Source organism: Phacochoerus africanus, chromosome X, assembly GCF_016906955.1.
Source record: "Phacochoerus africanus isolate WHEZ1 chromosome X, ROS_Pafr_v1, whole genome shotgun sequence".
Taxonomy (NCBI): Eukaryota; Metazoa; Chordata; class Mammalia; order Artiodactyla; family Suidae; genus Phacochoerus; species Phacochoerus africanus.
The window spans coordinates 71,555,234-71,570,600 of NC_062560.1; the positions used below are offsets into that span (position 1 = coordinate 71,555,234).

Below are 15,367 nucleotides of genomic sequence, written 5' to 3' on the forward strand. Positions count from 1 at the left end.
TTTTTCAATTTTGATTTCTTTTATTTCTTTGTCTTGGCTAATTGCTCTGGCTCAGAAATCTAGTAACAGAAGTGATAAGAGTAAACATTTTTGCCTTATGCCTGATCTTAAAGGAAAAGCTTTCAATTTTTCCCCATTGATGTTAATTGCTGATTCTTCATATTTGAGCATTATCATGTTGAGGTACTATCCTTATATTCCTAGTTTGCTGAGGGTTTTTAATCTTGAAGTCTTGTTGATTTATTTTTCCATGAGTGTAACTTTTTATTAAATATTGAAGAGATACAAGATAACATTTATAAACATGTGTTAGTAAGAATTCTAATACAATGAACAACTGTAGCCCTACCACACTTTTATTTTTCTTTTTAGGGCTGCATCTGTGGCATATGGAATTTCCCAGGCTAGGGGTTGAAACAGAGCTGCAGCTGCTGGCCTATGCTACAGCTACAGCAACAACGGATCCAAGCAGTGTCTGTGACCTATACCACAGCTCATGGCAACATTGGATCTTTACCCCCTGAGTAAGGCCAGGGATCAAACCTGCATCCTCATGGATACTAGTTGGGTTCATAATCTGCTGAGCCACAATGGGAACTCTGCCCCATCACACATTTAAAAAAATAAAACACTATTATTATCCTTTAAGAACCCCATGCTGAATTTGTAATGGCTAAATCAATATGTTGGTACATGCTTATTATAAAAACATTTTTATAATTAGGATCCTATTCAATAAAAATTTGAAGTCTTCCTATACCAGAGAGATACATTAGAAAAAGTACATCACTTTTTGGAACAGGCAGATAGAGTTCAACGATATATCTGTACCCTTGTTAATGTGATCAATGATCGAGGTTGAGGTCACTTCCATTTATTTGCTATTTCATTTGATGCTCCTTGTACATATAACATTGCATACTTTTGCAAATCTATCTATAGGGTAAATTCCTAGAAGTGAAAATGTTGAATAAGAGTCATGAATGAGCTTTGTAAGATTACATGAATTTGAGTAGGTTTCTGATATATCATATTGATAATGCTTCCAAGTAAAGGAATGGTTGCACCAGTCTTCAGGAAATAAGGCAGCACTTGAACACGAACTTTTTCCATGCGCATTACACTCTTCACCTTTATAGTAAAATCCCTAAAATACTTTTCTACACTCTGTTTTAATTTCTCTCTTCTCATTTGCAACTGAACCCATGTCAATTAGAAATGTTGTTGAATTTTATAAAATGCCTTTTCTGCATCTATTGAGATGATCATGTGAGTATCCTATATTACTTTAATGTTGTATTTACTAATTAATTTTCACATATTAAAATATCCTTACATCCCTGGGATAAACCCAATTTGGTCATGATGCATGATCTTTTAAATATGATGTTGATTTTTGTTTCTCAGGATTGCTTTGGCAATTCTGAGTCTTTTGTAGTTCCATATAAATTTTTGGATTATTTGTTATAGTTCTGTGAAAAATGTCGTGGGTAATTTGATAGGGATTGCATTGAATATGCAGATTGATTTGGGTAGTATGGCCATTTTTACAATATTGATTTTTCCAATCCATGAACATGGAATATCTTTCCATTTCTTTACATCTTCTTTAATTTCCTTGATTAATGTTTTATAGTCCTCGGCACATAAGTCTTTCACCTCATTGGTCAGGTGGATTCCCAGGTATTTGATTTTTTTGGGTGCAATTTTAAAAGGTATTGATTTTTTTGTATTCCTTTTCTAATATTTCATTGTTAGTATACAGAAAGGCAACTGATTTCTGAATGTTAATCTTATATCCTGCTACTTTGCTGAATTTGTGGATCAATTCAATTAGTTTTTGGGTTGAGTCCTTAGGGTTTTCTATGTATAGTATCATGTCATCTGCTACTCAGCCATTAAAAAGAACAACATAATGCCACTTGCAGCAACATGGATGGAACTAGAGACTCTCATACTGAGTGAAATAAGTCAGAAAAAGAATGATGTATACCATATGATATCACATAACGGGAATCCAATATACAGCACAAATGAACATTTCCACAGAAAAGAAAATCATGGACTTGGAGAATAGACTTGTTGCTGCCCAGGGGGAGAAGGAGGGAGTGGGAGGGATCGGGAGCTTGGGGTTAACGGATGCAAACTATTGCTCTTAGAGTGGATTTACAATGAGATCCTGCTGTGTAGCATTGAGAACTATGTTACATCACAACACGACAATGGGAGGAAAAAGTATGTATACATGTATGCGTAACTTGGTCCCCATGCTGTACCACGGAAAAAATAAATCAACAAAAAACAAACAGAAAAAAGCAAAATAAATATGATGTTGATTCAGTTTGTCAGTATTTGTTCAAGGATTTTTGCATCTACTTTCATCAGGGATATTGGTTTGTAGTTTTCTTATATATAATATCTTTGTCTGCCTTTGATATCAGGGTAGTTCTAGCCCCTATAAAAATGAGTTTGAGTGTGTTATCTCCTTTGTTTTCTGTAGCTTCCAGAGGTTTAACGTATGCTATGCCTTATTGTCACTCTGAGACAAGTGACATAGATGCCTGCTCTTCAGACAGCAACTGGAAAAACTGATACTGGATGTTTTGTACATGTCTTTCCCTACTTAGACAGAAGCTAGGAGCTGGAGGTTTCCCCCCAATTGTATGTGCCAATGATGATGATTATGTTGAGAGAGTGTCTCCAATTTTCTTACCAGTCGAATGTGGTTAGTTTTACACTTGCTCTAGGGGCAGGAACCTCTAATTTGTGTCCTGATTTCTAACAAAAGGAATTGAACTGTGTGTTTCTATTGAGTTGGTTTGTAAAGTGGTGAAGGAGAGTCCAGAGCTTCCTTATTCTACCATCTTGTTGACACCACTTCTGTTATTTTTTTTAAATTAAGTTTTATTGGGGTATGGTTGATTTAATATATTGTATTAGTTTCAAGTGTACAGCAATGTGAATCATTTTATATATATATATATATATATATATATATATATACACACACACACACACATATATCCATTCTTTTTTACAGTCTTTTCCCATATAGGTCACTAGAAAGTATTGAGTACATTTCCCTATGCTATACGGTAGGTCCTTGCATAGTAAGCACCATTCTGTATATAGCAGTGTGTATATGTCAATCCCAACCTCCCATTTAATCTCCCCCTAACATTTTCCCTTTGGTAACCATAAGTTTGGTTTAGAAATTTGAGTCTGATGCTGTTTTGTTAACAGTTTATCCTGTATCATTCTTTGTTAGATTCCACATATTAGTGATCTAGTATGATATGTCTTTCTCTCTCTGACTTACTTCACTTAATATGATAATCTCCAGGTCTATCTATGTTGCTGCAAATGGCATTATTTCATTATTTCTTATGTCTGAATAATATTCCTCTCTCTCTCTCTCTCTCTCTATATATATATATATATATATATATATATATATATATATATATAAACATCTTCTTTATCCATTCCTCTGTTGATGGACATTTAGGTTGTTTCCATGTCTTGGCTATTATAAATAATGCTGCAGTGAACATTTGGGTGCATGTATCTTTTTGAATTCTGGTTTTCTCTGGATATATGCATATGGAAAGTCCTTAAAAAAAACTAAATATAGAATTACCATATGATCCAGCAACCCCACTCACATTATTTTTTTAAAGAGAGTAAAACTAGAATTTCAAAGTTTTAGTCTAATATTAGTTTATGCTTCTTTTTATTGCTTTTTTTTCTAAGGAGTATGTATTGAGTTTTTGGTAGTTTTAAATCATATTACATGTTTAAATGTTGGAGTGTACTCATGCTTTCATTGGATTTCTTAGAAATCCTTAAATCTGCTATTAGCATAACTAAAAATATATTGTAATTACCCTAAGTGAGTAGGTCACTAAGTAGAAGTCCATATTTTTTAAGTTCTTCTTTCTGCTGAAAGTTTTAATATGAGAAAATCTCATGGTATAGATAGAAGTGACAGAAAATGAGAGAGGATTTAATTGAAATTGTAAATAAATCATTTAGGTTCCATTGACCTATAGCCTTTTGGAACAAAATCATTAAAAAAAGTTTGGTGAGATTAATTTCATAATATGGTTCCATTATTGCTAGACAATGGCACCTCATCAGTGTACCCAACTACTAGAACCAGAACAGTGTTTCACAACCTTGCTTCATCTTAAGAATCATGAGGCCATTTATTAAGAATATTATTTCCAGGTCTTCCTCCAAAATTCTGGCTTAGTATATCATGGGTAGTAGCCAGACACTTATCTCTAACAGGCTACCATCATCCCCAATGTACACACTCAAAAGATTTTTATGATCAGGCAAGGTTGGGAAACGTATACTGACTGGATGGATCTTCATGTTACTGATTGCTTTCGCCAGGTTTGTCCCTCATTCCAGGTGCTGAAGAGAATAGTCATCATCAGAATGCATTTGCAGTGACTGACTTAAGAGGTTATACTTCCATATCTTTCTAAAAGTGATTGAAACAAATTCTTCCACATTCCTTTTAGTTCAAACCTTTTTCCAGGCATGTGAAGACTCCTAAGAAATAAAAACAAAAGGGTATTCTTTCTCAAAAACAAAACAAAAACAAAAATTTGATGACATGTTGAAAACAAACAGTACCTTTTCCTCTTTCCTGGTGCTACTATGAGGTGAAATCCTCAAGATTATGGGACTACAAGTCAGAAAAGACTTGAGTTCTAATCAAAATTCAATCATTTACTAGATATATAGTCTTTTCAAGTCATTTAACCATCATGCTTTTTGTTTTTTCAACTATAAAGTCTAAATAGAAATGCCTGCCCTATCTATCTCTCTACATTTCTCCAAGGATTAGAATGAGATAATCTAAATAAAATACCTTTAAACTATAAAATATTATACACACCCTAGTATTATTTTTACTATTGAAGAGCCATACTAGTATGAGTAGCATTAACACATGTAAATTTTTATAAGAACAATCACCACCTTTTTGTGGTTTTTAAAAGTCAATAAGACAGTACACAGAATTTTAAAATTCTGTAATTCCCTAATAAAAACATTAACATTTTTATTGAAGTATAGTTGATTTTATTTTTTTTTCAGTCTTTTTGCCTTTTCTAGGGCTGCTCTTGCGGCATATGGAAGTTCCCAGGCTAGGGGTCTAATTGGAGCTGTAGCCACTGGCCTACACCAGAGCCACAGTAACGTGGGATCCAAGCCTCGTCTGCAACCTACACCATAGCTCACAGCAACGCCGGATCCTTAACCCACTGAGCAAGGCCAGGGATCAAACCCGCAACCTCATGGTTCCTAGTCAGATTCATTAACCACTGCGCTGTGACGGAAACTCCAATATAGTTGATATTCAATGTTGTTTTAGTTTCAGGTGTACAGCAAAGAGAATCAGTTATACATACACACATATCCATTCTTTTTCAGGTTCTTTTCCCAAATATATTATCACAGAATATTGGGAAGAGCTCCCTGTGCTATACTCTCCCTAATTTGGATAGACTTACTTTCATTCTACTGGTGGCAGCATATACTAAAACAGTTTGGTTATATAAAAACTAAAACAAATGAAAAGTCCTCATTTCTTCTGTATTGGTAATTAAGCTGCATTTTCTCAGTTCCAAACACACTCTTCCATACCACCTTTTTAATGAAACTCTACAAAAACATTTCTGCTTGGCAAAGCAGTCTTTGAATGAGACTATTTTTGAATGAGATTCTGACAATAGATAGCAGTAGAAGGAGACTGGAATGCTGAAGAGAAGATGCTCCTAACTATTTTGCTTCCTACTCCTGACAGTATCACCCAAAAAACAACTCTCCATCCTGACATTCATTGTTTGTAAAGTAACAGTTCCCCCTTACCTACACTACCAGAATAAACTTAATCAACTTGATTGTGAAGTACCAGTATTAGCTGGCAGTGTACCAAACTCAGAAATGAGTCTCAGGTCAGCTAACCTCTCCTCTAATTTTGCAGTTTCTGAAAATACAAACTCCTCTTTGTTTTCGTAGCCCTAGGGGTAATAACTGCTTCCTGAATTTAACACTCTTTTTGCACCAAAGTTTCCTCTTTGCCTTTTAAAATCCTCTAAAATCTAAAAAAATACATTAAATTCTTCTGGTAAGTTTTCTGTTTTCCTGCTTGTACACTTACTGATATAGACCATCGATTTAACAATCCATTTCACAAAGATGAATTTTCAGGATGGTGTGCATGGACAGTAACCTTTGAATAGAATGCAGTGTCCATAATAATGTCAAGATGTATTCTAGTAAAATAGGAAAAAAAGAAAACAGCCAGTGTCATCCAAAACTTAACTCATGTTCAGAGCTAGACCACATATTCGTATGTGCTGGTCTGACAGGCCATTTTGTACTTTTGTTGAACATAAACAATTTCATAGACTAAATCTAAAACAAGATGATTCTAAGATTATGATAAAATGAAACAAACAAGGCTACTTTATAATTTTGTTTAAACACAGACCAAACCAAGGCTGCAACACCACATGCAAAATACCCAATCATAGAATTGCCCCTACTTTCTCACAGCATCCAATTTAGAGCAAATGCTTACTTCTTTACACCCTCCCCTAAATCACTCAACCCAATCTAAATTCTCTTAGTTATTTCTAACGTATTTTTACTGAGATGTGTCAAGGTTCTCCATGTGTTCCCCTCTGCTGCAACCAGTAATAAACACAACTCATTTAACTATTGGTTTATTCTGATTGGGTTTGGCTGAGGGACATTGCTACAGGTAAAATTTTCGTTGGAAGTGGGTGAAATAATTTTTAGAATCAGTGGTTATATTTCATTGTGTGGGTAAAGTGTGCTTCCAGAAGAAGCTAGAAAGTGACTGACAAGGGTAGTTGTCACAATGCCATTTTACATTTGATTATGTGATTATTTCATGAATACTTCTTTTCCTGTTAAATCAAGGTAATTTGTTGTGTGAGAGCAGGTAAAATATCCATTTTTTTCCTCACTATTTTGTCCCTAAGATCAAATAAAATGCCTGGAACATTGTGGATCAGTGTAGTACAACAGAAATACAATATGAAGGAGTTCCCATTGTGTTGCAGTGGAAACGAATCTGACTAGCATCCAGAGGATGCGGGTTGGATACCTGGCTTCATTCAGTGGGTTAAGGATCCAGTGTTGCTGTGAGGATCCAGTACTGCTGTGAGCTATGGGTGTAGGTTGCAGACATGGCTTGGATCTGTCGTTGCTGTGGCTATGGCTTAGGCTGGCAGCTGTAGCTCTGACTCGATCCCTAGCCTGGGAACTTCTACGTGCTGCATGTGCGGCCCTAAAAAAAATACAATATGAGACACATACGTAGGCTTACATTTTCCAGTAGTAACATTAAAAAACAAGAAAAGGTGCTAGTAAAATTACCTTTAATAATACATCTTAACTCAATATTTTTATTTTTTTGTTTTTTATTACTCAAATGAATTTATCACATCTGTAGTTGTATAATGATCATAACAATCCAATTTCACAGGATTTCGATCCAAACAGCCCAAGTACATCCCCCCACCCCCAAACTGTCTCCTCCAGAACCATAAATTTTTCAATGTCTGTGAGTCAGCATCTGTTCTGCAAAGAAGGTCAGTCTGTACTTTTTTCAGATTCCACATGTCAGTGAAAGCATTGGATGTTGGTGTCTCATTGTATGGCTGACTTCACTTAGCATGATAGTTTCTAGGTCCATCCATGTTGCTAAGAATGCCGGTATTTTGTTCCTTTTAATGGCTGAGTAATATTCCATTGTGTATATGTACCACCTCTTCTGGATCCACTCCTCTGTCGATGGACATTTCAGTTGTTTCCATGTCTTGGCTATTGCAAAGAGTGCTGCAGTGAACATCGGGGTACATGCGTTTTTGCGAGTCGTGGTTTTCTCTGGATAGATCCCCATGAATGGGATTGCTGGATCAAATGGTAGTTCTATGTTTAGTTTTCTGAGGAATCTCCATACTGTTTCCACAGTGGTTGCACCAATTTACAATCCCACCAACAGTGTACGAGGGTTCCTTTTTCTCCACACCCTCTCTAGCACTTCTTGTTTGTAGACTTTTGGATGATGGCCATTCTGGCTGGTGTAATGTGGTACCTCATCGTGGTTTTGATTTGCATTTCTCTAATAATGAGTGACGCTGAACATCTTTTCATGTGTTTTTTGGCCATCTGCATGTCTTCTTTGGAGAACTGTCTGTTTAGATCTTCTGCCCATTTTTTGATGGGGTTGTTTGTTTTTTTGGTATGGAGTTGCAGAAGGTGTTTGTAAATTTTGGAGATGAATCCCTTGTCAGTCTATTCACTTGCAAAGATTTTCTCCCATTCTGTGGGTTGTCTTTTCATGTTGTTTAGGGTTTCCTTTGCTGTGCAGAAACTTTGAAGTTTGATTAGGTCCCATTTGTTTATTTTTGTTTTGACCGTCATTACTCTAAGAGGTGGATCTGAGAAGATGTTGCTGTCGTTTATATCAGAGAGTGTTTGGCCTATGTTGTCCTCTAGGAGTTTGATAGTGTCTGGTCTTATATCTAGGTCTTTAATCCATTTGGAGTTTATTTTTGTGTATGGTGTTAGGGAGTGTTCTCATTTCATTCTTTTCCATGTGGCTGTCCAGTTTTCCCAGCACCACTTATTGAACAAGCTGTCCTTTCTCCCTTGTATATTCTTGCCTCCTTTGTCATAGATTATCTGGCTGTAGGTACATGGGTTTAATTCTGGGCTTTCTATCCTGTTCCACTGATCTATATTTCTGTCTTTGTGCCAGTACCATATGGTTTTGAGGATTGTTGCTTTGTAGTGTAGTCTGAAGTCCGGGAGCCTGATTCCTCCAGCTCCATTTTTCTTTTTCAGGATGTCTTTGGCTATTCTGGATCTTTTGTGCTTACAAACAAACTTTAAAATATTTTGTTCAAGTTCTGTGAAAAATGTCCTTGGTACTTTGAGAGCGATTGCATTGAATCTGTAGATTGTCTTAGGTAGTATAGTCATTTTGATAAAACTGATTCTTCCAATCCAAGAGCATGGTATGTCTTGCCATCTATTTGTGTCATCTTTGATTTCTTTCATCAGTGGCTTAAAGTTTTCAGAGTACAGGTCTTTTGTTTCTTTAGGTAGGTTTACTCCTAGGTATTTTATTTTTCTGATGCAATGGTAAACAGGATTGCTTCCCTAATTTCTCTTTCTGATCTTTCATTGTCACTGTATAGATGTGCCATCGATTTTTGTGTATTGATTTTGTATCCTGCAACTTTGCCAAATTTGTGGATGAGCTCTAACAGTTTTCTGGTAGAGTCTTTAGGATTCTCTAGGTATAGTATCATGTCATCTGCAAATAGAGATAGTTTTACTTCTTTTCCAATTTGGATTCCTGTTATTTCTTTTACTTCTCTGATTGCTGTGGCTAGGACATCCAAAACTATGTCGAAGAGTAGTGGCTAGAGTGGACATCCTTGTCTTGTTCCTGATCTCAGTGGGAATTCTTTCAGCTTTTTCCCATCGAGAATGATGTTCGCTGTGGGTTTGTCATATATGACCTTTATTATGTTGAGGTAGGTTCCTGCTATGGCCACTTTCTGAAGGGTTTTTATATTTTTAAAGACATCATTTTAAGCAATTAGTATAAAAATTGAGCTATTTTACATATTATTTTTACTACACAAAATTTTAGAAATCATGCATATTTTACACCTAGAGCATATGTCAATGTGAATGTAAATTTTCATCATATGAACTTGATCTATGTGTAAGTTTCATATGAATTACAGTTGAAAAAGTAGATTCAAATACCCAGGTTTTTTAATAACTGAATTGAGCATTAGTTTTTGTAAATCTTTATTCAGTTTTAATTAACAAAAATTAAATATATTTAAATTGTACTATTTGATGTTTTGCTGTGGGTTATATGCTCAAGTAACCATCTTGGGTGACATACCCATCACTCCTAAAAGTTTCCTAATGCCACTTCCAATCAATTTGCCCTACCTTTGCCTTCCTTCCCATCACTAGTTTGCATTTTCAATGATTTTATTAGATGGACACATATAATTTTTATTCTCTTTTTCATCTGGTGTCTTTCATACAGGCTGATTTTTTTGTGATTCATTCATGTTGTGTGCACTGATAGTTCTTTTTTAATGTTAAGTAGTATTTCCATATATGAATATAAATAATTTGTTTATCCATTCTGTTAATGAACATTTGGCCTATTTCTAGTTTTAGGCTATTATACATAAAGCTACTATAAACATCCATGTATAAGTCTTTGTATGAATATGTGCTATCACTCCTCTTGGGAAATATTTATCAGAATAGCTGGATCATAGAGTAGATACTTTTCAGAGACTACATTCTACCATCAATGTATGATTGTTCCTTTATCTCCACATCTTTGCCAATATTTGTTATTGTCAGTTTTATATTATTATAGTTCCAATTCCTTCACCACCTCACCAAATCTTGGTATGATCAGTCTTTTTAATTTTATCCATTAAAATGTGTGGTTATATTGTGTTTTAAATTTACATTTATCTTATTACTAATGGTATTGAGCACCTTTTCACATGCTTGTTATATCCATATCTTCTTTGGTGAAGTGACTTTCATATATTTTGCTCATTTTTTATTTGGTTGTGTTCCCTTATTATTGAGTTTTGGAAATTCTTTCTATATCTCGGACTCAGGTATACTTGTGTCCAAGTATACAACTCAATGATTTTTAGTAACTTCACTTACTAGTGAAACCATCATCATATATCAGTTTTAGAACATTTTAATCTCTGTAATACATCTCTCATGTGTATTTCCAGATATTCCACATTCCTATCTCCTACACCAGGCATCTATTAATCTGTCTTCTTTCTCTATGAATTTGTATTTGTCTTTTCTGGATATTTCATATAAATAGAACCATATAATATGTATTTTTTTGTGTGTCTAGCTTCTGTGACATTGCATAATCTTTTTGAAGTTCATCTATGATGCATCATGTGTCACTAGTTAATTCCTCTTTATTACTGAATTGTATTACATTGTATGGATACACTGTACGTTGTCTATCCATTCACAAGTTAATGGGCTTTCCCAAGTTAATAGGCTTTGGCTTCCAATTCTTAGCTATTACTAATGCTGCTATAAAAATTTGCATGCAATCTTACATGTGGAAGTGTTTTTCTCTTTGGAAGATACAAATGAGTGGAATTGCTGGATTGTATGGTAGTTTTATGCTTAACACTTTGAGAAACTACCAAACTCTTTTCTAAAGTGGATGTACCATTTTACTTTCCCACCATCATTGTATGATTATTCCTTTACTTCCATATCTTTGCCAATATTTGTTATTCTAGAGAGTGAAATACCTCATTTTGGTTTTAATATACATTTCCTGAATGACCTATGATTTGGGGCATGTGTTCATATATTTATTAAACATTCATGTATCTTTAGTAAAATATCTGTTTATATCTTTTGTCCATTTTTTTGATCGGGTTGTTTGTAAGAGATTTTTGTATATTCTGGATATAAATATCTTAATAAATAAGTGATTTGCAAGTACTTCCTTCCAAGGTGTTGCTTGTAATTTCATATTCTTCATGGTATCTTTTGAATTGCTAAACTTTTGAATTTTGTTGATACCCAATTTATCCATTTTTTAATTTTATGAATTGTGCTTTTGGTTTCACATCTGAGGGATCTCTGCCTAACCTGAGGTCTCAAAAGATTTTCTCCTATATTTCTTCTTTCTTAAAATGTTATTGATATAGCCTTACATACAGATCTAGAATCTATTTTTAATTCATTTTTTGTGTGTATGTCCAATTGTCCCAGAACCATTTGTTTAACAGACCATCTTTTCTCTCTGCAATGAATTGCCCTGACATTCTTCTGGAAAATCAATTATTATAAATATAAAAATTTATCTTTGGACTCTCAATTCTGTTCCATTGTTCCAAAGCTATCTACCATTACAGTAACTTGCCTTATTTTTCTTTTTTTCTGGCTGCACCCACCACATACAAAAGTTCCTAGGCCGGGGATCAAATCTGCACCATAGCAGTGACACTCTCTGATCCTTAACCCACTAAGCCACCAGGGAACTCCTTGAGTTATCTTTCTAAAAGTCTACTCATATCTTTTTTACTATTAAAATTCCATAATAGTTTCCCTTCTAATGCAGTTACATCAGAATGTCCTGATGTTAAAATGCAGATTTATGGGTCCTACAAGGACCAACTGAATGAAGTTCTTTGAGAAAACATAATTTTAATGAAGTTCTATTACATTAACAATATAAGAATCACAATTATAGCAGAAAGCCAGGGGAAAAGATTGTTAAAATATAAGTTACTCATCCCCTCTAAATACCAAAATGCACAAATAATAAATAGTAATGTAAATTATTTAACTTTGATATGTTCATATCATTATGATTCAATCCTATGATCAAATTAACTGGGCTTATTGGATGCATAAAAATTATACTTTATGAAATAACTTTAAATTTTTTAACTGAAAAAACCTGCTCAAACATTACATAATGTGCTAATTACTGCATTATACTTAAGGTTACCTTTTAAGCATATATAAATATTATGATCTTAAAATACATCCTTTGAGATTAATGAGGATTTATTGAGGTTCAGTTTTGCCAGCTTTACAAATATCATGACAATTTTCTCCATTCATACTAACAACATAGGAGGAAACCCATTTGCTGCTTTAAGTGGAAGATTACTTACTGCTCTTTTTCTAGAACACCCTGTAATCCAAGGCACAGTAAGGTTTCCTGAAATCTGTGAAAACAACAAATGGAATCTCAGTAAGGTATGCATTGACATCACTTGGAATGCTGATCAGCACCAAAGAATTTATACAATATGTAAAGATAGATCTGCATTCGGAGTATATCCCCCATGTGGACAATGCTGTTTCCTTATTGAACACAAGAGATTTATAAGCCTCCCTTTGTGGGAAAATTTTAGAAGTAGTGCAGTTTTTCTGAAAATTCGAGAAAATTTTGAGGACATTGTTGGGGCCTAGAAGTACAGTTTGGAAATCTATGGAAAACAAAATTACTATAATAAAAATGCAGTGCTCTATGGAATGCATGAGTTATAATTATATCATAGCTATAGTATGCTGTATAAGCTCTCCAGATTTATTCATCCTACATAACTGCAAATCCTTTTTAAAGCAGAAACTACTAAGGTGAACAGCTAGTAATACCCTATTACATCATCAGTGCCTCAAAAGGAAATAGGTGCTACTCTCACGGGGTTCTGGAGAATGTTTACAGAGACAAAGGTGGTTCTGTGCACTATGGCTCAGGTTATCCTGGGCATAACTGTACCTTTTCCTGGAACACAGAAGGATTAAAGAGTACTCCAAACTTTCCTCTTGTCCTCACCTTCCCCCCCAAACATATGCTTCCCAAGAGACTTCAGAGGCTGACAAGTCAAAGCAGCGTTACTAAGTGGTACTGGTGGTGGGAACATGGTATTCAATCAAACATTTAATGTTTTTGATAAATTATATTCAGTGATAGTCTGTGAATTAGTGTTATGGTTACTGATAAGAAGTGATAATCAAACAGTCAAGGTAAATCATAAAGTAATATCCTCAGCTATTCAAATATCAGGTAAATAATTACTATTCCTGGTCTCCAGTCCTGCGATTTTACTTTGAGTTCAAAATATGTCAATATGCTAGAAATAGGCTAAAATGATATAAACTCCAAATAATAATTTTAAGGAAAAATTTTACTTAAGTTAAAATCCCATTACATAAAAATGGCAATTAACTAGAATGCTTGAGGGTCATGATAAGTTTTGAATAACTCATTTTTTAAATGCTGAATGGAGGGTGAAAACAACATTTCTATAGAAAAATTTTTTTAAAGGTGTAGTTTCCTGGAGCTCCCATTGTGGCTCAGTGGTAAGCAAACCCAACAAGTATCCATTAGGATGTGGGTTTGATCCTTGGTCCCACTCAGTGGGTTAAGCATCTGGCATTTCTGTGAGCTGTGGTGTGGGTTGAAGATGCAAATCAGATCTGTCATTGCTGTGGCTGTGGCTTAGGTCAGCAGCTGCAGCTTTGATTGTACTCCTAGCCTGGGGACTTCCTTATATCCCATGTGTGGCCTTAAAAATAGATAAATAAATAAAATGTATACTTTCTTGTTCTCCCACTAATACTTGGTATATGATACAATGTTTACAAAGTAAAATCGAAGAGGTAAATCTGCTAAACAATCACATAATATAGTCTTTAAAAAATGGAGATATCTATTTTGGAATATGTGCACATACTTCTATCTATTAGTGAGGATAATTTAAAACTAATCATGTAAAGTTGCTAGAGAAAACATGTTAAATGAAACAAATTGTAAAAAAACACCATAAATTAGTAACTACTCAAAAGTTAATATGAAACAATAAAAATGATATATATATATATAATAAACATAGCAATTGAATTTCTTTAAACATGAACATTATACATTTTAAGAATATAAAATGTGGTTTCTTGCTTAAGTCAGTTGTATGTAACCACAAAAATGGAAAACTCCTATAAGCACCTTAACATTCAAATATTATAAATTACATGTGATTTTGGAAGAGATGAAGTTTCATTTTTTTTTCTTTTGTCATTCTGTGGCACCAGTAATGTGATACTCAATTGCTACATTCAACTACCGTCTATTGCTTATTTCAAATCTATTCTTCAGTTCCTTATGTTTCTGCTAAAACTCAGGAATGGCCAAGCATAGCAGCTACATTTGTAGGCTTTTTTTGAATCATAGTACTGTATGTATGTTTCCCTCAAATTTGGAAAGTTTTCTTTGGTGCAATAGTGATGACAAGGTTTCTCCCTCACCAGAAGCTCTAAAATACAGTATTTCAAATGAGTAGGGTTGTTTTTTTCCAACAAACAAAAACTAAAAGAATACAGCAACACAAAACCCAGGCTAAGAGAAATACTGAAAGAGCTTCTCTAAACCAAATAGAAAGGAAGGAAAGAGAAGAAAAAGAAAAAAAAAGAAGAAGAGGAAGAACTAGGACTGAGGAAACTGCAATCAGAGAGCAGCCACTCAAATAAGCCAGCATACAGATTTAATCATGAACAGGCCTTAAACAAAATGAAATTAAGAAGAAAAAAATAAAAAAAGAGTCATCAAAATCATAAAATGTGAACAAGGGATGTTAGGAAATAAATAGACCCTTTTTGTTTGTTTGTATGTTTCTCTTCTTAATTTTAATAAAGTAATGAAGTGTTTGAACTTACAGGACCATCAGGCTAAAACACACAATTATGGGAAGGGGTT

At 34.3% G+C, this 15,367-nt stretch overlaps 1 protein-coding gene across 1 annotated transcript in view; it reads right to left on the minus strand.

The window, feature by feature from the left end:
* The window catches only part of HDX (highly divergent homeobox), a 127,215-nt gene that overhangs the window by 82,466 nt on the left and 29,382 nt on the right, over positions 1-15,367 (minus strand). The window contains exon 3 of the mRNA XM_047765092.1: positions 12,783-12,836. Coding sequence (XP_047621048.1) covers positions 12,783-12,836 — 54 coding nt within the window. The remainder of the gene's footprint in view (positions 1-12,782; positions 12,837-15,367) is intronic.